This window comes from Panicum hallii, chromosome 9 (genome assembly GCF_002211085.1).
Source record: "Panicum hallii strain FIL2 chromosome 9, PHallii_v3.1, whole genome shotgun sequence".
In the NCBI taxonomy this organism is placed as follows: domain Eukaryota; kingdom Viridiplantae; phylum Streptophyta; class Magnoliopsida; order Poales; family Poaceae; genus Panicum; species Panicum hallii.
Genome location: NC_038050.1, coordinates 9,647,104 through 9,672,339, shown reverse-complemented (window position 1 = coordinate 9,672,339; position 25,236 = coordinate 9,647,104). Strand labels below are relative to the sequence as shown.

Below are 25,236 nucleotides of genomic sequence, written 5' to 3'. Positions count from 1 at the left end.
GAATACAATGATCCGTCCATTCTGTCTATTTATCGATGATTTCTCAGTTCTTGTGTCCTCTTTCGTTATCTAGTTTGAAGGCAAGCACGATCCAAAATGCTTTGAAGGAATTGAGCCTAATTTGGTTGCAGTATGTGTGGATGTACGCCAAGACCACATGAGTTCAAATCACTGTCAAAGGAATTTGGGTGCCTATTTTATTCTTAACTGTAATACATTAAAATCATTTTATTCGTCCTAGTTGGAATTTTTTTTCATAAAACTTTGTATTGTGTTCGATTCCCCATAAATGATCGTCGTCAGAGTCCTTCCACGAGAAGCCTTCAAATATATATGCAACTAATATCAAATTCTATACTTTGATTATAGGCGAGCCAACACCTAGGTTATTGAACTCCTGCCATGCTATTGTAATGATGAAGTCCTATCCGTAACGGGGCGGATTTAGGCACCGTGCTGGGCGGGCTGCAGCACGGGTCAAGCATAGTTTACCTCGATTAATTTTGTGCATATTCTATATCTCAATTACTAGGATTTGACTCAAATTCAAGTAATCCAGCACATGCCCACACCCCCAGCCTGGGGTGAAAGCCATTTCTGGCTCCGCCCCTGATCCGTAACACGTATATACAGGGGCGGATTTAGGAGGTGTGCAGGGGGGCTTCAACAACTCCATTGGAGGTAAAGGGGAAGGAGGAGAAGGAGAGAGGGGAAAAGAAGAAGAAAAGAGAAACAAGGAGAGATGGAGGAAGGAGGGGGCCCTTAAGCTCAAAATCTGCCTCCGCCACTGCGTATATAGCAGTTCTAGCAAAAAAATAAAAAATTTTATTTCAGCCAAAACAAACATAATGTCATATATATATATATGGCCAATGCATCTAATGTACATATTACCTATGTTCACTATAGGATTAGAACTTACATTTTCTCCAATTATATTTTATATTTAGTAGTATATATTAGTAGAATTGCCAAATTATAAACTATGAAATAAACCATATTATGTTACGACTTAATAAAAGCTGCTCACTTAACGGATCTAGAAATATCCTTTCCCTCCACCTAATGGAGAGCCATCGCTCCGGTGGCTTGTTGGAAACTTGGAACCTATAAGAACATCAGCAAAAGACTACCCTCCCTCCTCTTCATCTACCTCCTCTATCTCCTCCTAGATTTGGATCTTGGAGCAGGCAGTGATATGACCGCAAAGAAATTTAACATTGATGTCCTTTGAAGTTTGTACGGGCGATATTCAAACTTTATTTTTATAGGTGTTTTGTATAATTTACGTTTCGCATTATTTGAAGTTTGAGGCAGCGGGCGCCGCGGCCGAATTTTGTTATCTTGTATATTCTACTGATGACCGATAATACTGCACGTAAACTTGGATAAGGATGTAAGTCTGCAACCAACCACATAACTAATATACTACCTGGATAGCATTCAACAAGCCAAACTCAGCCATTCATGACTTAAATTGAGGTACACCTGTTACTTCTTCAAATAGAAATATACCTATGTAGATGGGGGAAAACTTTGTAAGCCTGTTAGTATTTGTGCCTTGCGTTTAGCTTATAAGAAAATATATATCATTTCATTCAAACAAATTGGTAAATGCTTGCTATTCAGTTCATTTTTTCCCCTTGTTCCTCTAGTGTAAATGCCAATTTTTTTGTAGCCCTCTTCAAAAGGAGAGAAAACTGGCCAGGATCCTGCCAAGGATGAAGTCATTTCGGTTGGTATGTCGTACTGCCACAAATTTTCAGAATTATTTCCATCTCTAAAATGTTTCACCAGCCCGATCATCAGATTTTTTATGTTATTTGCCACTTTATGTATTAGAAGCAATACAGCTGTACTGCTGGAAATTTACTTCTGAATGTTTGTCCCATTGGGATTTTAGATGAAAGCCCTCAGAAAAAGCAAAGGAAAGGCAGAAAGCAAGTTGCGGCATTGAAAGTGCCTAATGCTAATAGAAAGCGCTGCAAGGCATTGGAGTCACCTGATGGTTAGTTTTTTACCCCCTATTTTCTTTAGATGGTACCGGTGGCTATTTAGAACTCTCTTTCCTACACTTGCACCTACTAAAGATCCCAACCTGTTATTTTGCACTATAGAAAGGTAATAAAAGTGTCGTAAGATCCGTTGTTTGAAATGCTAAACTTTGAATGATAGTGCTCTGTGAAAACTCTGTTCAAAGATTGAGAATTTTTATATTTAATTGCAAAGTACTTTCAGTCTATCCGTGGTCACATACCTGCTACATAGAATGTAGTTTCAGTACACTGTGAAATGCTTTCTGTAGTTGTTCTCTTACGATGCATAATGTGATGTTGATAAGCATTCCAAATCGCATTTCTGGTCAGTTGCGCACTTATATCCTCCGTAGACTATACAATTTGATTTAATGTTATATATGGAGTTGTGTTTTAATGCCTTCACTGGTTATTATCCACTTCGGCAGAAGTATAAATATGTGTGTTTTTATTTTGGCTATGAAGGTCCTGGTAGCTGTCAGCAATTACATATTAGCCAGATTGAAGCCGGTTCGCCTGAGGCAGCACAAGTATTGATTGACGTTGATTTGATGAGTACGCCATCTAAAGCAGGACATGTTAATGATAATGTGGATGTGCTAGCCAGTCAAGATAAATCACCATTGGTAGTTGACCTAAGATCAGAGGCTAAGATGGCTGCAGAGGTAAGGTCCATCAGCACTGGTGAGATATGCTGTGTTCTATTGTGCTGATGCTTTTATTTTTCTTCGCGCTGTATTGCTTGCCTTCCTTTGGCTTGTTTGTGAGTTTGTCCTTAGTTTTTTTCTGGATTATTGATAGAATTAATGGTGGCGTGCCTACTTCCTCCTACTGCCATACTCAATGCAAGTCTATGTTTACATCTGTTTAAAACTTCAAATGCCACCTTACGAATAAAGTATGAGCAGAAAAAAACTATGATCCTATGTTATATCTCCTTTTTTCATTGTCCTCTCCTTGATCTTTAAATGCTCAGTAGCATCTTGTTATCTTAACTGCATTTCAATCTCCATATGTGCTGTAGTTGCAACTCTAGTTGTTTTTAGAAAAAAAACACACACTTGCGATTGCAATCACACCTCGTTTTTAGTTGATTTCTATGTCTACAGTGTTATTGCATATTTTTTTTAAAAGTATATTTTTATTTCATTGCCAGGAAAATCGAAGGTTATCTTCTGGAAAGAAAATGCACCCTTTCTTTGCTTCTCGGAAAATGAACAAAGGTGCTAGCCAAGATCATGATGTTATCAATATTGAAGATGTGCATGGACTTTGTGATTTTGAGAGGGATCCACCATTTTATCCTATTCATGTTGTATATCAATTGGAGGTATGCCAAGCATATGCATGTTTTGTATAGCTTTTCAGAAGGTATATCATGATTTGTGGTCAAGTGAAGTGCAATACTTTTTTGTAGGCCAGTATGCTAATTCACTGGAGTAATTGGATAATCACTGATCTGTCTTCCCTTGACACTGATGCTGTGGCTCCTCAAAAATCTGTGTCATTCTTTGAGGGCTTGGTTAAACCACTAACAATAGAAACTACTTGCAAGAGGCATTCCAATCAGTTGGCAGAGCCGATTCTTTCTGAGTGTTCAACTTCTGGAATGGCTTTCCCTAGTTTCTCTGACAAGCAAAGTGAACACAGCTGTCCTTTGGATGTGGTAAAATTTCTTGTTCATCTCGAATTTTCTGCAGAATTTGAGAGCTTGGTTTGTTCTCTCATAGTTTATTGTTCAAATCATGCAATGACTAAACTTATGCTTAACTATTTGAACTGTCCAGATCAATGTGGACAACTACTTGGTGTCCAATGCCAGTTGCCAAGCTTCTCTTCTTGATCTGCATGGATGGCCAGAAGTTCCTCAGAATGGGTAATCAACATTATGCATATTTTCTCCTAGATGTATTGCGGCTTCCTGCTAGCTGGTTCAATAATATTTGCACATCAAAACTGGAACATTATTAATTCTCAGAAGCTTATTAGCCAATGAACTGCCAAACAAGTTTGTTAAACCCAACATTGGTCAAAATAACCATGCCGCAATCGGCCTTCCATGTTAATACTTGCTCAAATGGTGTCAAGCCTTAAGATAGTTTCTTTTCTATAGAAGTATGAACTACGGAGACTGAAGGCAACATACAACCAATAAGGGGTTTGCATATCCGCTGAGATATGAGATTGGCATCAAACTATGCAGGAATCCTTTTTTTTTGCTTTTTATTTGTTGCAGTCAAATGAAGTTGCAAGTTTGTTTTATTTTTTGAAGTTGCAATTTACAAGGATTTTCTTTCCTCACGCTTGTTCCGACCCTTAGCCCTCGTCACCTTTTCTTGTCACAATCGACATAACTATTTATCAGAAACTTCAGGCCAGCCAAATTTAATTCAAATAGAAGTAATTGGCAAATAGCTACCTGTACCATTTTTATCTTCAAAACTTTAACTACACATAACATTTTATTTCTAGTGCAGTTGTGAGCCTGCCTGTTACCTATGGACCGACAAGTACCGACCTGAAACTGCAGCCCAGGTGAACATGACTATTTGTGTTTGTATTGCCCTTCATTTTTTTAGATAATGTTGTACTGCCCTTCCTGCATGATATCTTATGATAGATACAATTGTGCAGCCTGATTTCCAATTATTGCCTCTATTTCATCAGCCTTCTCAGCCAACATGCTTCATTCAGGAAAATACAAATCGATGTCTGTAGTATGCTTATATTTTCTCTTAGGTTACTGCTATCTTGGTTAAACAGGTATGCGGAAATAGTGAACATGTAAAGTTTCTCGCTGAATGGCTCAGAGGTTGGGATGAAAGAGGCCACAAGATTGGAGCTGCTAATGGGGACACAAATGATAGCTCGTATCAAGATGAATCTGATGCAGATTCTTCAGGAATACTTGCCATTTGAATCACATGCTTCATTTAAATGTCTTTTAGCTTGTTATTTTTCCTTTTGTATTTTCTTATGCTAGTAGGCTTTTGGTTTTTGGTGAATGTGTGTCTGTCTGTGGCAAATCTCATCCACCCAGAAAGGAAAATGAGTCACGGACCAATGAGCCTTTTCCTGGAAACCAATCCATGATATGGTAATGCTTCCCATTTTGTAATTCAGGAAATACATCACTTTTGTTGTTTTTAAATGTTAAATAGCTAGTATGTTTACTGGACAAAAGATTTACTGTATGACTGGCTGTTATGTGAACTCGAAACAAGGAGTTGTGCACCTCCTATAATTTGTTCAAAAGTTGTTCTTTTATATTTGCAAGTACTTAGCTGTGTCTCAGTGTAATCCGCTTGTTATACCTATGAATGGACATATAGCCTGGATATGCTCGTTCATTTATGCTACTGTGATATCTTTGTTCTTATCCAGTGTGGAAAATCAGCTGCAGTTTTTGCGTGTGCCAGAGAACAAGGATTCAATGTAATAGAGGTATTTCCACCAGCATTTCTTTCTGAGAAGTTCAGTCTACTTCGTATACTTGATTTTACTGATTAAAGCTTGGCATTATTCCAGGTAAATACATCTGACATGAGAAATGGGGCTTATGTAAGGCAGAAGTTCGAGGAAGCAACTAAATCACATGGGCTTGAAAAATGGTTCGGACAGTTCTTTCTATTTTTGTGATCCTTCTACCATGTTTTGCTGCAACCTGCAGCTGCTTTTCTTTTAGTTAATTTGTTATGATCTCTTGCTTTTATCAGGATGCTTAGCAAAAATAGCATTTGTCATTTATCTTTCATTGTCATGGGTACCAAATGATATTTTTGGGTGATACTGCATCCTTTATAAAGTTTATCTTTCGGAAATTAAGTAGTTCCAGCAACAAGCAGACATTATTTTTCTAACCTGTAAAATTCTAGCACAGTAATTCAGGAATTGTATATGTTCTACAGATGCACTTCCATCAATTGTGCAGGTTTTAAAATCATCCTTGTTCATTTGCATTTTTGGAATGCTCATCTCTTTATTATATAAAACTGTATTGTACCAATCTTCAAATCAAATCTTTCGTGAAATATTTATATGCTGAGTTGCTGACTATATTGTTCTTACGAGCATTGAAGCAATAGTAACAGTAGTATGCATGAAAAACGCTTGCGGAAATGATGCTATAAGGAATTTGGGGCACATGAAAATAGCAATGATGATATGAATAATGTTGTAGCTTGGTTACAGTTCCGTAAAGTTCTTTTCTGACAAGTATATACATACTGAACTGTAGCTTAAGTTCTAATAATATGTGCATTTGTCTAACACTTCACAAGGTTGCCTTGTTGAAGCAAGTATACCTTTGAATCCATCTTTTTTCTTAATCTCCTGTACAGGTCACAGGAGGAGGTCATAGATCCACTGAGGGATGAAGATTCCTTGGATCCAGATTCAGGAACTCCTGATAGGACTGAATATCAAAATTCAGTGTCCCGTGCTACAAGAGTAGTGATCGACTGTGATCAACAGAAATCATTTGTAGGATACTGCTCAGGCTCCAAGGTCAATGATGAAGCTCCTAAACAAGTCGTCAACAAGACACTCATCCTATTTGAGGATGTGGATACTGTCTTTGATGAGGATCGTGGGTTTATTTCAACCATACTTAAGATGGCAGAGACGACAAAATGGCCGATCATACTGACTAGCAACAGTGAGCACTTTATCCTTTCCTCTTAGGCTTCTGCAGATGGCCTTGATAATTTCAGCCAATGTAGTATACTAAAACTCTTGTTATTTTGTTCCATTATCCTTAACTCGTGAAGGGAAGGATCCATCTTTGCCTAATCTCTTGGATCAGCTTGCTTTGGATTTCAAATACCCATCTAACTCAGAGCTACTTTCACATGTTGCCATGGTAACCAGTTTTTTCTTTTACAGGCTGAAATTACAGAAAATGTTTTTGCTTGCCAGATTTATTGAAGTTGACTGTCCTAACTTGATGCAGATCTGTAAATCTGAGGGAGTGGATGTCACCGTTCCTCAGTTAAAGCATGTAATTGATATTTGTTTAGGTGACATTAGGAGGACGGTTATGCTTCTGCAGTTTTGGCACCAAGGAAAGCAGCAATCCATAGGTTTGATTCTTTGCCAGGAAAACATTTTAATAATATTTTTTATGGTTATGTGTGTACTGGCCCATTTTTTTACATTTTTGAAACCTTTTAGTGATGTAAAACTTACAATGCTTCTGAAATAGATTCATTGATTTGCTTGTGCAATTGGTTTGATGAAATGACCCTTCAATAAGGCTAACCTAAGTGTCCAATAAGCTATGATACATGAAGTTGAAGATGCTGGGTTTGTTTATTGCATCGGGCTCAATTATAGATTGACAGGGTTTGTAATAGAGCACCCAGTAGCCCCGCAACAGCTTTAAGGCATATATAGTAGATATATTAGCCGTTTCAGTTCATGCGCTATATGCAAATTAATCAGCTTATAAGTCTAAGCTAGGAATAGGATGATCTTAATTTACTATGGCTTGTTTCTGGCTCAAAATCAACTTCATTTATACACAGTTCCATCTATATGTTCTGTTAAACAAAGGTTTCATCTAGTTGCAGAAATTACCTTCCTTTTCCATTCTTCCAGTAAAAGATGTGGTGTTAGATCTTTCTGAGTGATCTGTTAGCACTTAGCACTAAGTAACTAACGATTACGCGAACCTGTGCTGCCAGAATTGCTGCTCTATTTTTTTTGCATGTAATTCCTAACTAATTGGTAGTTTAGCTTGAAGGTTCTTTTTTCCCTCATTGGATGACTCTAGGAGTGCTGAGCATGTCACTGTGGTTATCCTGATTCATTTTCTACTTTCAGAAAGGCCAAATGAATGTTTATGTGGTCCTTTCTCACTTGATTTGGACGCAGTACATTCTACTGTACCAAAAATGCTGCCATGGGAGTTCCCTTGTAAATTATCAGAAACAGTATATATGGAGGTAGACAAAACTATCCTTGTGGCTGAAGAAAAGAAAAAACAGATGGAAGTATCGTATCTTGAAGGTCTGCAGTTACAAGTAACAGCGCCTTTGATCAAAGGAAGAAGCACAGCTAAAACAAGAAAGGCTAAGAAATCCAAGTTGAAGTGTGGCCACTCGGCTGAGCATAATGATATTTCACCTTGTAAGAATGACCTTGATGATTTCCATGATCTTCCAGATATCCCTCTTCCATCTGATCAACAACGAAAAAGAAATAGGTGTGGCTCTCTGCTACTATCAGAGTCTGACGATGATCCAGCTGATGTACATACTGAAAAACATGACATATTTACTGTTACTGAAGTTGGTTTCTTCCCACAACCTTCAGAGGCGCCTCATATGCATAGTCAAGGTTCCCAATCAATTCATTTTTCCCATTGAATCAAGGGAGACCTTTGGAATGGCCGATTCTTTCAAAAACCCACCTGAAAGCAACATGTCTGGGTCCATTTCACAAGTTTGTGATACATTTATGTCACAGGGTGTGTCATGTGTGCCTGAGTCATCCTTCATTGTGGAGGGCACATCTGCATCCATAAGTGATGATGATTTTTTGTCAAGGGCAGTGTCCAATGATTTGTCTACCTTTCATGATAGTGGTACATACACTGCATTCCGAACTGTACTAGAAGACAATGATAATGCAAAGAATGCAATGGCTGAACGACAGAAAGATGTGGAAGATGTAGTTGGTGAGACAAGTGAGGCTTATGTGGAATCGTTTGGCAGAAATGAACAGGCAAGCTGTTCAACTGCTGGGTTTCAATTGATGGATGAATGTAGTCGTGCTGAAAGTATCTGGCTGCTCTCCGGCAAAAAATCTAATGACTCCTGCAAGGTTGAACAAGTCCAGGATACTTGGAACAGGCTACGAAGTTGCTGTCCTGAACTTTCCTGTGAGGCTAATCATAATAAAGCAGCTTCTGGAGCTTTGAAGCTTGCTTCTGGAATGTCTGATTTAATACCAGAATTGGATCTTATGCTTTCTCGTTGCTACCCTCTTACTAAGGTCAGGCATATTATGTTTTGCTTGCTTAAAGACTCATGTCTCTGAAATACAATATTTGACTCGACATTTATAAATCTGTGCAGGATATGTTGGATCCACCTTCAACTCCTTGTGCTGAGCCAGATGACTTTTCCTGTTACAGCAATCAGGTTGAGATGGGATCTATTTATGCACAGCATGCTCTTTGCATTTTCTCAAGGAAGTCCCAAGATATAGATGGTGGTTCTCTTGATTTGTCACAAGAGTTGTTGCTTGCCAGTACAGCTGCTGTATCTCTTGGGAAAATTATTAGTTCAGGACTTAGGAAGAATTGTGGATCTGCTAACGTTTCTCATATAAAAAATCCGACTAATTGTATTTCTAAAAGAAGGTAAGTGACGTGATTCCCTTCCAGTAGGTTAGTTGCTTGTATACACTGCTATCGTATTGTTGGCTATCTTTGTATACAGCTCTATATATTACCTCATGATCTAGTTTGTCTTGTGAATATGAAATTAAAAATTAGCGGCTTATTTTAGTGGTCAAAATAGTAATATTAGTGGATATAGAGGGTCACATTAACAACACTGCTGGCAATTTTGCAAATTTAGAATAGGCTATTAGTTATTATCTGCAGTGCATAAATTAATTGGAAACGAAAACTGATCTGGTACCTGGCATATCTTCAAAAGCTATTAGCACTCAATCATTGCGCCACTTTATTGTTGACCTTACATTGTTAGGTATAGTGCTACATTTGATATACTATAGTGATAGATTGTGGTTTTGCCTACAATTCTATCGCAACGACGACCTTCTTTGTATTTTTCAGTTTCACTAGACAGGTTTTCTGACTAGATGGTCACTTGTCAGTCATATGAAACTTTGTCATGGTTAAAAAAGATCCTGTAAGCATCGTATTATGTGTAAATTGTACTTCACTAAATAGATATGTGAGGTATATTTTGTGGTTAATTAACCAATACTGATTAAATAAACTTGCTTGCTCTATGCATATAGCACTGTAAGATCCATTTGTTGAAGCGCTTAAGCATGCATGCTTCTTGTTCTTAGCTTCTTCTGAATCTTCATGAACTTTGCTGGATCCACTGATTGAATCGTTGATGATTTCTGACTCACCTTTGGTTTGTTGTGTAATCTTCACATGGACAATTTGCATGATTAGCTATTGTCAATGCTTTGTGTAGGGAACGGCAGGTTCTTCTTTGTGGAACCCTGTTTCCAGTTATTCCTCCAAAGCTGTTGCAGTCGCTGAGAGGCCCTGCTTTTGTTTATTATGTGTCTTCAATCGGTCAGATTTCCCGATTAGAAAATTTGCGACTTTCTGAAAATAAAGGCATAAACAAGCAAAGAAGGTAATCCCTGCTTCGCCTCAGTAAAAATTTTAGTGATAGTAGTAGGCTACCATATGTAATTATGTATCATGCTCTAAATGGTTTTAATACAAATTCATGGTAGTACCTGACATCCTTGTTTTCGATTCATCAATAATATGTTACAGTACATTGATGCACCTTGGTTAAACCCCTTAACTGTGACTCACTGCTGTTTATCTCGTCCCAGGGCTCGTCAGTCAAGACATTACTTGAGCTCCGGCACACTTCTGTTGTCACCTGAGGATGTTGTATTATTAGCAGAAAGCGGCTGTTTCGGTTGCAGGCGCGAGAAGGTTATAGAGCAAGCACCATACATAGGTTAATAAATTTGTGCTGATGATTATCGGCAGCATTTTCTTTCTCTCAGCTTGGTTAGTGGCGATAGGATGATGGTTTGGCCGACCCATATTTAATAGTAGCAGTCCGTCCCAGAGGTCCAGTTGGTACCGGAGTGGGTGCTGTTGATTGTTCCATTGTATTAGCCTTGCATAATGTAAATGCATGGTGTCTGTTGTCATCCTAATTTATCCCATGGCACCATTCAGCTGATGATTTAAACTGGGCACAGAACCCGCATGTCAAGATATGAAAAGGAAGAACACATTCCTGAGTGGTGGACACTTGTCAAAGACTGATGTTTGGAAAGACCGGAAGAGGCAGGCCAGCTGTGGCCTGGGGGGGCAAAAAGGACACGAAGGCTGGTGAATGAAACTACACACATCGTTAACATGGAATTGATGGGGGCATCAGAAATGAGGTCATGAAGAACTTGATCTGCAGGCTTGGTATGTGCAAAGGATCGTTTCAAATTTTTTTCCCTCTTGCACAGTCGAGGTATATGAATTCAACTAAATTCTCCACGGAGAAGAGGTCTCTCAACAGTTTGACAGAGGCCCGTGATGCAGACTGAAGTCCAAGTGGATGGGGGCGGCTGCTTCAGGTTCAGTGCTTCACCAGGTCGGGTCGTCGTCTCGTCGTGGCGGTCGGTTACGTGGCGCAGAGATACGAGAAAAGCCGCGAGGGACACAGCGACCCGCTGGAGCCGCGTGAAGCCCCCGTCCGTTTGCGTCCACACCTCTCCTCCTATTTAGGCCTCTTTTTCGAGCCAACTGGTAGCTCATCGAGCCAACTGCTAGCTTATAGCAACTAAAAAAATACTCTCTCCATTTTCTTTTAATATTCTTTTTTCATTTTAATACAATGATAAAAAATATTTTGCTTACCATCTCATTAATTATGACTTCTCGATTTTGATGTTATCTATACATACACCAATCTTTTTAGAAAAGTTAATCTACACGGAATCGAAAAGCCATCTCCAAGAGGTCAAGGATATTAAAAAAAGAATAATTTAATTCTAAAAATAGGACTATCAAAAGAGAATGGAGAAAGTAGCATAAAAGATTGCATTTTTAATAGTTTAACTCTTAGGGTAGTCCCAATGCAGTGATTAGGATGATTTTCATAGCATTTAATACGATGCTATGTAGGATGTTTTGCTGATTTAGCAATGCAATTAAAGAGGAGAGAGAGGAAAAGACCAAGAAACTAGGTCTCGTGCAAGAAATGGTTTCTTGCAAAAAATTGAAGTCTAAAAAACTACATAATACCTATTGGGATGGTTATCACATGTACCAAGATAAAATTAAAGAGTGGGAAAAAATAGGATTGGTAGAGAGAGGAGAAAGGTCATTGAATGAATTTATTGTATAACCAAAACTACTAGTTACGTATTGGATCGGGACTGTAGTTTATAGTTTCTTAAGTGGTGTCTATATGACATGGCATGTCATAGACATCACTGCATAGTTTTTTGGCTGGGAGTGAATTAGTACATAATTTAAGATATAGATAGACCTACGTATCAGCCTTTGATCCAGATCTCTTCTCTTCTCTCTTTTTTATTCCATCTAGATAAAATATTGTATTTTACTCTTATAAATTAGCTAGCTTGGCACCATTGGAGGAGGTTTTAGGCCAGTTCCAACCCTCCACGTCAGATGGTGTCCATAAAATTAATTAAACTACCACTAAGCAAAATTCCGATGTGGCATAGGAATTAAAGAGGAGAGAGATAAAAAAAATGTAAACACCGGGTCGCATGCAAAACCACGTCGGCGCACGCTCCGAGACACAGGAAACGATCGAACTTTGCGTTGGGCCCGGTCTTCGTTTCTTTCCCACGCGCTTTCTCCGCCGTCCCGATCCGCTGCGGCCGTGCTCCAATCGGTTGGAGGTGATTTAGAGGGGATCCGCCGCAGGTCCGGACGGTGGAGGTGCTCCGGACGCCGGTGGCGAGGTGCTCCGAGCGGCGATGGCCTTCCTGCTGTCGTCGGCGCTGCTACATTGCCCAGCTATGCTCCAGGCACCTGTCTTCCAGCCGTCGGTGGCCCAGCTCGAATTCGTCTCCTGCCTGCTGCTTGCTCTTGGTAGATTGCGCCATGCAGGGATCCAATTGAAGTCTGATTCAGATGGATGTAGCCGTCTGCTTTACCGTGTGTTTGGTTGGTGGAATGAGGAGAAATGGAATGGAGCGGTTCTATTTTTACGTGTGTTTGGTTGAAGAATGGTGGAGCGGAGCGGCTCCCGCAGGTGAATATACCCCGAAGATACGGAACGAGACCGCTTGGTAAAAACGAACGGACGCGAGCGCTCGCCTCCCACGCGCGCGCGAGCCTAGGTGCCCATCACCGCCCGCCCCTCTCCCCTCTGCAGGCGAGTGACCGGCCCTCTCCCTTCCCTTTGCCGTGCGGCGCCGCTCCCCCGCCCCCGGCCGGCGACCGGCGGGCGCGCGCCAGCCCCTCCCCCCGCGCCGCCCCCCCCGGTGGATCTGCCGCCCACACCAACCCCCACCCCACCCCCCCCCCCCCCCGCGGCGGCTGGAGCCTCCCGCCCCCCACCCGCGAAGACCTGGAGCCCGCCCCCCGCGCGGCGGCTGGCGGCGGCTTGCCCCCCCGCCCCCCCCCCGCGGCGGTTGGAGCCCCCCCTGTGGCAGCTGGCGGCGGCCTGCCCCCCCCACGCCGCGACGGATTGCCCCCCGGCCAGCCCCCCGCCCCCGCTCGCCCGCCGGCGGCGGCTCCAGGCGAGCTCGCGCCAGCCCCGGCTCCCAGGCGCCCCCCCTCCCTCCCCCCCCCCCCCCCCCGCAGCGGCTTCAATGATCCTCAACGTTAATCCAGTAATGTCAAAAGATATGGCTGACAATGATGAGCTTTATTGCCCTCTTATACCTGCATACTTCAGCTTGTGATTTTCTCTTATCTTTGTATTAGATGGAAATGGTCACGTTATTGTCCTTCTAGTTTATGTTAAACCATGCTTGCATACCTCAGCCTGTAATTGTTGCTTACTTGACACTGTTCTCCATAAATCTTTTATGTTAAAGCAGTAATGAATGTCCAAACATATTGCTGATGATGCAGAGATTTACTGCTCTCGTGCCTGCAAACCCCAGCTTTGTTTTCACACTTGTAGCAAAGTTTGGCTAGCAACCAAACCTTGTCATGAACATACCGGTAATAATTCAATTTCAAGGAATCGTGAGATTTCGACTACAAAGAGAAGTTGGATTATACCGGAGGTTGTACCTCTGTGTGGGATATAGGAAAGGGATATGGGAAAGTAAAATGTACCATAAAAGATGTCTGTACAAACTTTTTTAATTTAATTAATATTAATCCAGTCTCAGAATTATGTTGCATTTTAACTGGTGGTAAGCTCACCCCAACAAAGGAGGAGGTAACCACACCCACCTGGCTCTCCAACCAAACATAGAATGGAACGGTTTTATTCTAACGCACTCTCCAACCAAATAGAAAATGGAACAGCTCCGTTTTCTTTACCAAACGTAGAACGAAACGATTCCATTCTCAAAAATTGGAATGAAATTGTTCCATTCAAGTTAGCTCCCGAGCCAAACGGACCCTTTTATAGAGGCCGGGGCGCGACGACGTGGCCGCGGCGCGCACGCTCTGCCCGTCTGCCGTGACGGGCTGCGTCTGCGGCGGTAGCAGCGCCGGGCAGCTAGCGTACGGACGTGCCCTGGGCGTGGGAGCCTGGATCGGCGGGTGGGACGGCGCCAAGCGAAGGTGGCAGGAAGCGACGAACGCGCTGAGCTGCCCCGCTGGATCGGATTCGGGTGGGCATGAGTCGCCTGTCGCCTCGCCTCTCTCGCCGCGCGCGCGTGGCGTGCCCCGGCGCCACGCTGTCGCGCCGGGCTCCGCTCCCGGCTCCAGTGCCTCGGGACCACCTGCCATGGAGCACCAGCGTGCCAGCGCGCGATGGGGCCGACCGGCCTGGTCACCGACGGGCTCCGGCAGGGATGGCGAGGCAGCGGCGGACCTGCCGCAATCGCGTGAGTGGCCAGTGGCCGATCGCGCCGCGTCGCGACGTGCCCGCCCCCCGGCATTGGAGGCTTTTTTTTCTTTTCTCTGGGCGCAGTGGGCGTCCGTACAGGTCCCGCGGTTAATGGCTCCCGTCCTTGCTGTCGGCCGGGCGCGGCGCGCACGTCGCCGGCCCCGCGCGGCCCCCGCCGTGCGCTGTCCCGCGGAGGAGGAGAAGGCCGTCGCCCGTCGGCGCCGGATCTGGGAGGGGGCGCACTGTGCACGTGGTTTCGACACGCGAGGAAACCGAGCGGTATGCTGCAAGTGCAGCTGGACTTGTACTCCATGTGGTCGTGCTCGTAAAGAGCACAGTGTACAAGCAGAGATCGAGAAGCACTTGGGGCTCCGTACGTCGGCGGCGTACGAATATTCGTACAGGTTTTGCTAGGGTTTTCGAGCGTAACTGCTGGGCCCGAGCTGGTACAGGATGCCCACGTGCAGATGTGTTCACAGTAGGGCAGTCACAGTACACGAGCAAACAGAGCATGGGATTTACTGCCGGCGAGCCGCCGACGAGAGGCTAGTCCGACTTTGGTATGAGCACGCGGGTCTCCTCATCAGTTTATAAAGATGGCAATGACGACTGATGGTATCTTGCTTTCGGAGAGGAGAAACCGTTTGTTGACGGAGGCCGGGAGTTGGAATATCCATTGCATTAAAAGGTTGGAAAAAGGTACTAAGAGATCAAGGCCAAAGGAAATGGAGTACGGCCCATCTCACTGATAAAACCGTGTTGAAACTGCAGTAGTGCTGAAACGCTGCAGGTTTTGCAGCTGGCTCGAGGTCGAACCAAGAACAGCTGAAAATTCGGTCCAATGCTTTGGGTCTCTCTCCGTCACCGGCTCTGCAGGTTGTTGCGATCTTCCTTCCCCGGGCTCTCTCGCCAACAGAAAATACAGACGGCGCACACGTGCGCGCATGCATTGTATATTTGGCGCCGTTTAGATTCCAAGTTTTTATAACTTTTGGCACTTTTTCGTACTGTAGCACTTTCGTTTGTATTTGACAAATTTTATCTAATTATGGACTAACTAGGGTTAAAAGATTCGTCTCGTGATGTACAATTAAACTGTGCAATTAGTTATTTTTTTACATATATTTACTGCTCCATGCATGTGTTCCAAAATTGATGTGATGGAGAGAGAGTGTAAAAAATTGAAATTTTGAATGTATCTACTGTACACATGTGAAAATGATACGCCGAGCTGAGCTGCCAACTGGCCTGCTTTGCTTGCCATCGTCGATTCCACTCGACTAAAAGTGCCGGGTAGCTAGGTGGCCGGTCCGTTCTCTCGAGTCTCCAGTAACAACAGGGGTATCGTCAAAGGCAGTTAGCGTGCTGGCGCCGAGCCTAACGAACAAGCTTTTGGACGCGTGCGTGTATGTTTGTTTATTCAAGCTCATAATGCTAATTAACTTCTCCTCGCCATTATGCATGCTTAATCTTGTCGGGGCTGTCCAGGCATTTGGCAGACACATGTATCGTGAGATCATGGCATATACGTGGGCAATTAGACTATGCTAGTACACACTCCTACATGATATATTTCATATGCTTTGCTAGGTGAGTGGTCAATTACACACGGCTGGCTGCCCAAAAAGTCTTTCGTTAACGTGTGTTACATGCTCTGATTGCGCAGATGCTAGAATGATTTGATATGTATTGCTTAAAGTCCAAAGATAACTAACCAACAAAAATCTAGAACTCCACGTCCACGTTACGTCGATGGTCAAATCATCCTTTGTCTTTCTTTCTTTTCTTTTTTTTTTTGGGGGGGGGGGGGGGTTTGGACTCACGGACACCATGAAACGGTGCTTTTGTGGACAGCACACTCTATTCCTTGTTAAGGACTCGGCGGTAAGTTGACGACTCGCTAACCTGAGAAAGCTATGGGCAGTAAAAACTCCAATCGTGACGATCGACTGCTTCGCACTTCAGCTTAGGCGCGACAAGGATCTTGAAGGGATCTTGAGATTGTAGGATTGACAACATGATGTAATCACCAGTCTGTTCCTCTCAGAATGATTTTGTAGCACAAATGGATTATTATTCGCCTTGTCACCTAGAATCAGGCAATCAGCTACCGCTGAAATCCACGTGTGTGCCAACCGTTCGTGTCAGTTGGACAGAAATGGTTGGCATAAAAGAAGTATCCCCTTAATTTTAGAAGACTCGATTATCAGAAAATCGTAGGCAGAAATCAACACAGCTGACTCAACCAACCTCCTATTGTTGGGCGTGTCAGACTAGTAGCCGGCAGCAAGCATCAAGGCGCCACGCCCGTTCGAAACGAAGCCGTTGTCGCTCCCCAGTATGATTCCAACATGATATGTCCGGGATTGTCAATGCAAATGGCATTTGTTTTGTGATATTAGCACGGAGCACAATCGAAAAGCAGGAAAAAAAAGTTCAGCGCACGTCGCTGTGTTTGCGCAATGTCTGACGAACTAGATCGCAAAGTAAAGGCACGCAGCCACACGCGTCCAGGCACGAAGCAGCTGCATACCAGCAGCAATGTCCTACCTGTACGGCTGTACCCTCCTCTCCACCCCCATTTCAAATTATCGAAGGCATACCTTCAGAAACACCTGATGCTGCATGCCCACAAATACAACTCCCATGGCTTTGCCCAAGCCCGCTTCTAGACGTCTAGATTCCCAGCCCCCAGCGAATCAAACACCAACAGGCACGATTATGATATACGACTACAATGAGACCCAAGCGCAACGACAGCTCTAGTCAACTGGCATATGTATAACGCTAAGGTTCGACTAACATACAAACAGTCGAAGGAATGGCCAACCCGGCCAGCATGCAGTTCCACCGAAGCACCTATGATCAACAGTTAAAATCTTCTTGGCCAACACGGCCAGCAGGGTTCCGATCAAGAGAGCACCTACAGTCGACGGAGTCAAGATTCCATTTGCCTCATCAGGCTTCAAGATGTCTTCGGTGGCTCGTCGCTTATCGGCAGATCATCTTCATCATGGTAGATGTTCTCAGCCATCTGCCATATCTGGAGGATGTTGTCTTCAGCGACGCTAGCAATCACCCAGTCCTCACAGGGGTTCCAGGAGAAATCAGAGATCTTGCTGGTATGGCCTCCATGGATGAACATGAGCTCAGGAGGGCCATCTTCTGCATCCTCTGGTGTTTGTTCTTGATCAATCCTGTGATATAATAAAGCAAAGAACAACCTACAGTTAGTCTCAACCATCCTGCGTCAATTTAACAAAATGTAGGAAGCAAAAAGACAACACAGAAAAATCGCAAGATGTATATCATATTACAAATCAGCATCAATTTGACCATCGAATGCAACTAATGCTCAGCAGTACAAAACAAATGCCAGAATTATGTGACCTCCAAAAGAAGAAACAGCGCAGCAATTGAAAGGAAAACTAACAGTAACAATATGAGAGTTTCTTTAATGCTGTACTGCTAACCTGCTTAGGTCCCAGACCATGAGTCTTCTGCCCAGGCAACAGGATGCAAGTATAGTCTCATTCTTCGGGCTCCATCCAACTTGAAATACTTCCTCTCTGATCACACAAGGTGTTTGAAGATTTAAAAACACTAATATCAAACTAGGGACAACATTAATAAGAAACATTCGTTACAGAAAGTTGTTTAGCCAGTTAAACAACCAGCAGCTAGAACAGTACAATGACAGTGGAAACATACTTGTGACAGTCAAAGGTGTGCAGAGACTTATCAATCTTCCTAAGATCAAATAATTTGACAGTCTTGTCAGTAGAACCAGTTGCAACAACCCATTCATTGAACGGGTTGAAAGCCAGGCAGTTCACCTGTAAATAAAGAAGTAAGCATCAATAAACAATACTGCCCGCACCATTCTTTAAGGAATCATAACCTTAGAGCAAGGTCCAATAAACTCCCATCACCCCCTGGCTTTCAGAGACACTGGTGGGTTAGATCTCACTCCCCTAAAATTCAGAACATCTTACATACCATATTGCTTTTATTTACCTCTAGTTTGTATCCCTCAAGAAACCAGGACTGTATGGTTTCCTAAACCATGGCTTACAGCCATAGTGAAATTATATTATAAAGACAAATACAAGCCTAAACATTAGCGCTCACCAATACAAAATGCACAAATATGACATAAGATCTGGAAAACCACAGTAAAAGATCGGCATTGAGATCCGTGTTTTCCTCAGGCTGGGGTTTTCATGCCGAACATTTCTTTTAAAAGAATTGAGAGTGAAGTTTCATGCCTAACTGAAAAAAGAATGACTGAAGTCTATTATGCTCTTGGATCATTTTGTTTGCACAAGTAATCCATCTTGAAACAGCTAATTCTCATTGCATACAGAACTTTTCCTTCATTAATAAGGATCATTTGGTGCTCACTTCACATCTAAGAATCAATAAAGAAACCTTGAAAATTTGTAACCATGAAATAGAAAATAAATACCAGCAAATAGTATCAATATTTTTCCCTAAGAGAATGGCAATTCAAAACTCACAAAAGTTACTTACCTCGCCCTGGTGTGCCACCACTGACTGAACAGGCTTAGTAGGGGCGGGAGACCGCAGGTCCCAAATCAGAAGATGATGATCATCACCAACTGACCCAAATAAGTATTCATGCCTCAAATGCCAAGCAACATCTTCAACAACGCCATCATGATGCTAGCAAATATACAATCGAAGTATATTAAAATAACATAATATTTCAATGAATCTTAAATCAGTGTTGATAAGAAAACAAAACAGACAAGAAATTGAAATTCATAGTTTACAAAATAGAGCTTCCAGGTTTGAGTTAGAGATACAGTCAGTTTTTCTACTCATAGTTGTCAAACAATGAACATTTAGTTTTCCCATCTGCTATTTAGCACAAACACATTCTGCCGTAATTCTTAATCACAATGAAAACTCAAATCTATGCTTACTACTCCAAGTATCATGCAACTTCAAACAGAAGATTAAGAACTTTCAAATAAACATTAGAATGAAGAATGCTTTCAACAGTGTTCCATGTGAAGCTCCAAATATTAAAATGCTAAATAAAACCAGGCACATGAGCCATACCTTAAAAATCTGCAAGGCGTCAAGACTTTTGTTTTTACTATTTGCTTTAATGTCCCATAAGCAAATTTGAGCATCATCAGACCCACTCAACAAATGTCCCTCTTTAAAAATACTCCAGGATAAGCCATATCCTTCAGAGTTATGTCCCTTCAGCCGTAAATCAGGGTTACATGCACCATCTAGTGGAGGCTTTGATGGGTGCTTGCTATAATCGAAGACATATACTTCTGCACTAACTGTCTTGGTAGCAATTATAAATGAATTTTGGGGCATATACCGAGCTCGATTGACCTCTCCATCATGATTTATCTGCTGAACAATTTGCACCTACAAAAAGAAGGGAATACATGCTTTAAAATTTGTATATGTTTGTTCTAACAGTAGAATTTACAAGGGAAAAGAAATGCAAGAATGGGACATTCTCCTAATTAACAACCCCCCACCACACCACACCCCAACCGGCGGGTGTGTGCAAAAATCCCTGTTCCAAAATTCCCAGCACACATGAGGTTGACCCAAAGAACAATCTGTTCCACCTTGTATTAGTAGAATGTCACACATAACTCTAATACAGAGTGCAATCACAATAGCATAATCGTGCATTACTTTTAATAAGGTATATAGGAGTTAAATATTGATTGATTATTGTCCTTTTTCAGTAATGGCACGCAGTTCCCAAGCGTTTATACTAGCAAAGAAAGTAAAATGTAAGTACAACGACACGTGGAGTGCAGAATAAAAAATTAACTTCATGAATACTCATTGCATAAACTAAGCAACCAAGGATCCAACAGAATGGCTATTAGTATTCAAAGAAGGGACCATTAGATTGGTATGGCAATAAAATCAAGAGATTTATGAGAAATAAGAAAAATCAACATGAATATAAAACAGGATGATGAAACACTCAAAAAAATAAGTAATCGTTTCTTAATTAGCAAAAGCCATAAAACCCTTTGAAGTGCCACTTATGGAAAATCATGCACCAAGAACCACCCAAAAATGGCAACTTGGCAAGAAGACACAATCAAATGTTCCATAAAAAGGCTTTCTCAAAATGGCAGACAAACAATGGTAAGATGCCATCAAACATTTTAGAACAGGGAATTCCTTTGTGCAAAGGGCAATCCAAACCCATAGGAAGCACATATCAATCAAGTGCAAAAGTGTTCATGCAACTGTTCCCATCAAGTAAGCCATCTGCAACAACTACAAGCAGCTCATAATAAAATTTCCGTAAATGCAATTGAAAAAATCAATACAGAACTTATCCTGTGGTGCAGATTCAACCAAATATTAAGAACTAAGCTATTAAATTGGTATTGTGTAAGGATAAAAAAATATTCCTACAGAGTGTATAGAGAAAAAAAAACTGTGACAGGAGGCACAACTCTAACATGATGAGAACCTACAGTTATCCACTTCCCACTTTCTGTCAAATAAAAAACATCTAGTTTTGGATATTAGAGACAGGAAAGTTATACTGCAGTAGCACAATCAAGTAGTTTGGGAGCGACAAGAAAATTATAGCATCAAATGATAATAATCGTCTAATATTAACAAATATTTTGGAAGACTCAAATCCTAGCAGAAGTCCCAACAAAACCAAAGCCAGAGGGAAAAAAAACCAACACAAATACCATGTAAATCAGCAACAAAAAACACATACAGGCCACAGACACAGGGTACCTTCTTGGATTCATCACAATGCTCCACAAAGGAACCTTCACAGGGCACATGCACTTCTGCTATCATCAGAAAGTTAGGGTAGTCCTCACACGTATGCGTGCCAAGGACAACCTTCTGGACAGAATGATCCTGTCCAGGGGCCTCAGCTCGTCCAGGGAGCCATTCCACAGTCAAAGAAGGCCAATCCAGAGAATGACTAATAATAAGGTCATACAGGAATGGCGTGTTCTCCTTCCACATATGGTAGTCTTCCATCATCTGCGCATTCATGGCCACTTCTGTGTCTTCCATGATCTTCATGCCATCCAACCCCCCCTCAAAATTTTCCGGCAAATCCTCCGCCATCGCCTCCAGCGGAATCTTTCACCCTTCCCAAGTGAGGAATGAGGGGATTAAGGTTTCTAGGGATTGGATCTAGAGAGTTTGGTTGGGGAAAGGTGGGGGCGGCGGCGGCGGGTTATCCTTTGGACTAATCTGGCGGCGGACAAGGTTGAGAAGTAGGGTTGGAAAGGTTTATAGGTTCATTACATCGTTGGGCTTACACTCGGCTGTGATTGACATGGGTTATGCCGTAGAGGCCCAAGGCCCATATTTAAAGAGGTAGTCAAAAATCATTTATGCCAGCAGAGCACCAAATTGCACAATCTCCCAAGCACCATACATAGCAAAATCCAAATACTGGCACAAAATGGAATTTATTTTACAAGGGCCATACTCTATACAACAGGGTAGGTGGTCCAGAAAAAAGAGGTTGCAACTATAGGGAAAAAAATTAATCAGATCCCAACATGCACGACCAAACAGTAAAATGCAAAGAAAATAAGGATAAACCAGACAAGTCAGAAGCTCTACATAAGGAATATCGGATTCACCTAATAAAGACAGCCCTCTAGAAGGATAAACCTATTCGCACAGATAAATGCTTTCTGAAGTAGAGTTTTCCTCAAGAAAGGATAGCACGTTACTAGTTCACTGGTTCTTCTAAAGAACAGGAACATCATGATCCTTACCTGCAGATTTCACCACTCAAATGCCAAATTAAGGTGCTAAACCGTCTAAAGCCACTTTCTACCTTTTGCAGGGCACCATATTCATTATTACACCATCAGGGGCTGTATGGTTCAGACATGACATACTTCAGCACATTCATAACAAGGAAATACAAATAGATAAGCAACTACCTAACATAAATAACATTCTATTTATGCTTTGAGGAAATGCAATCATCACATAAATGAAAAATCCAAAATATCACTAGTTTCACACGTAACGACAAATTTCAACAAATGAATCAGACCACATCATCTCTAGCCACTAATATGGAAAACTAAACGGAGATAATCTGCTCCACCTGTACAACCAACACTAAGCACGCACGTATTTACAGAGCAAACTATGGAAAGTTCATCAGCGCACAACTCTTCCCTTCTCCAAAACAACTCACCCAATAAATGAACTGAGACCATAATGAAGGAACAGCACGGACCCGGCAACTGCAATTGAACGCTAGATCCCACCGAGTAGCATGCTCACAATACCTCTACCACTTTACCACCCCTTGGTACAAGAGTTCACAATACAACGGAAATCAGGCTACCTAGAATTATGTACTGTAGCATGCATCCCAGATGCCTAAGGGACACACTACGTACCAAATTCACACAAATCCCTCCTGTTTCCTCATAACATTGCAGCTGCCCGCCCACATAGCAGCCAAATCACACCCGATTACCAAACTAAGAACACAGAAACCCTAACCCCTGACCACAGGGGGATGAGAAGAAGCTAAATTCTGACACGGCATGGCACATCACTCAACAGTATAACAGCATCGACGATCACTTCGCATCGGAGACAGAGTAAAACGCAAAGGAGAGTTCAAGGGAAGGGGAAGGGGGCGCAAGCAAAGGAAAAAGGAAAATCCACCTTGCCGGATGCGGCGCCGAACCCTCCGATGTCGGCGTGGTCGTCGTCGTAGTGGCGCGCGTCGGCCTCGGCGTCGTCGAGGGGCAGCTGGACCTGCGCGAGCATGAGGTAGTTGGGCTCGTTGTCGGAGGTGTGCGTCCCCAGGATCATCTTCTGGACGGAGTGGTCCTTCCCCGGCGGCTCGGCGCGGTCGGGGAGCCACTGCACGGTGAGGGAGGGCCATTCGAGCGCGTGCGTGATGACGAGGTCGTAGAGGAATGGCGTGTTCTTCTTCCAGATCTTGTACTCCTCGTTGATGAGGCGCTCCTCCACCTCGGCGCGGAACTCCTCCTCGTCCGCGCCGCCGCCGGCCTTCGGCATCGTCGGTCCGACTGGGCGCCGGCTAGGGTTAGGGTTTGGGAGCGGAGGGGGGTTTGGGTCGGCGAGCGGGGAGTGAAATGGCGGGAGGGGGCGCGGGGTGGGGAGGACCGGGAGGGAGAGAAATTGAGCGAAGGGGAGAACCGAGGTGGGGGATAGCGGGCAGCGCCGCTATAAAAGAGGTGCCGAACCGCCGAAGAAGCGAAGGGGAAAGAGGGGTTTATCGGTCGGGTGGGCTGGATGCTAAAAAAGCAGGCCCATTTGAGGCCCACGCTCGGGCTTGCTGAGAGCCTGGGCACCTGTGCTTTATTATTCCTCAAAAAATAAAAACTGGGCTTTGTGCTCTTGCACGAGCACGAGCCTGCACGACACTTTATTTTAGCTTGCATACAGTTCGGTTGGGTTTGCTTATCTGAAACATCAACTAAAACTGTCAGAGCAGAGCTCGTCCTCTCCGCACAGCACACGGAACCGTTCGCCTAGCTAATTGAGCGAGTTCATTGGCTACCAACATGCACCGTACCGGCGCACTGGCCTCCTGATTATGGTCTAACTAATGCTGTAATGCAAGACAACAGGACGGCCTGATGGGCACCGTAGTGCCCACGTAGGACATTTCGCATGTTTTGGAGGATTTAGCAAATATCAATAGAATTCAATGGTCTGTTTTACTACAACAAGAAATGAGGTCAATTACAATCAAGAATGCAATGATGTGGGCAAGTTCGGTATGGTTTGTATGCCCCCCCCCCTACCAAAGTATTGAAACATGTCTCTCAAATGTATAATACGTATCCTCTCAAGTAGATAAATTCGCAAGTTTTTTGTATGGGGAGCGGAGCGGCATATCATGAATTAGTTTTTTCTGGAAATGGTAAAGATGGAAATACGAAGCGTTACTAGGAAAACCACTCCTCTCTATGTGGTGTTGACCTGAATTCGCGAAGATTTATTATGACCACTGCTCCATTTCAAGTTATAGGTTGTTTTGATTTTTAAAATTTATAGTTTTTGTCACTCATTTAAATTTACATTATGTCTAGATACATAGAAGAACTAGAAAATTTATAATTTTAATTTTTCTAAATTTATAGTTATGCCACGCACCTAGACTTGTTGTGCCATTGGTTGCTTTAATTGGCATGTTTCTGTGCTGTCCCTGCCTTTGGTAGAATGTGGTGAGTAAGACTCCCCTTCCGTCTCCTTTTGTTGGCAATTTGTATCCACACACCGTCTGCTCTCCACTCATTTCAATTTGCTTTGAAATGCGAGGCAAATTCTACAAGACTTTATAGGTCCTAATACAGCCGACAGGCCACCCTCCCCTTGGTCGGGCTTGTTCCTGGCACTTCTTTGCTGCTTAAATACGTCAGTTTTACTCGGCACTGACGACGAGACTCAAACCAGCTGATGAA

At 42.8% G+C, this 25,236-nt stretch overlaps 1 protein-coding gene and 1 pseudogene across 1 annotated transcript; one reads left to right on the top strand and one right to left on the bottom strand.

Annotated features, from left to right (window-relative positions):
• Positions 1–1,523: 1,523 nt before the first annotated feature.
• Positions 1,524–11,627, top strand: LOC112872732 (annotated as a pseudogene).
• A 5,856-nt stretch (positions 11,628–17,483) lies between these two features.
• LOC112877201 (histone-binding protein MSI1 homolog) lies at positions 17,484–23,954 on the bottom strand. The gene is made up of 6 exons (XM_025941422.1): positions 23,465–23,954; positions 19,850–20,176; positions 19,295–19,447; positions 18,473–18,597; positions 18,235–18,330; positions 17,484–17,958 (listed from the first exon to the last, which is right to left on the bottom strand). Exons 1-6 carry the CDS (start codon positions 23,822–23,824, stop codon positions 17,727–17,729), a joined length of 1,293 nt encoding a protein of 430 aa, XP_025797207.1. The 5' UTR covers positions 23,825–23,954; the 3' UTR covers positions 17,484–17,726.
• Between the last annotated feature and the right edge of the window lie 1,282 nt (positions 23,955–25,236).

Coding starts and splice junctions, on each gene's coding strand:
- LOC112877201 (XM_025941422.1), bottom strand. CDS start 23,824: ATGCCGAAGGCCGGCGGCGGCGCGGACGAGGAGGAGTTCCGCGCCGAG. Junction 20,177..23,464: donor TCGGCGCCGCATCCGGCAAG/GTGGATTTTCCT, acceptor TTCTTTTTGTAG/GTGCAAATTGTTCAGCAGAT. Junction 17,959..18,234: donor ATGGTCTGGGACCTAAGCAG/GTTAGCAGTACA, acceptor ATTATATCACAG/GATTGATCAAGAACAAACAC.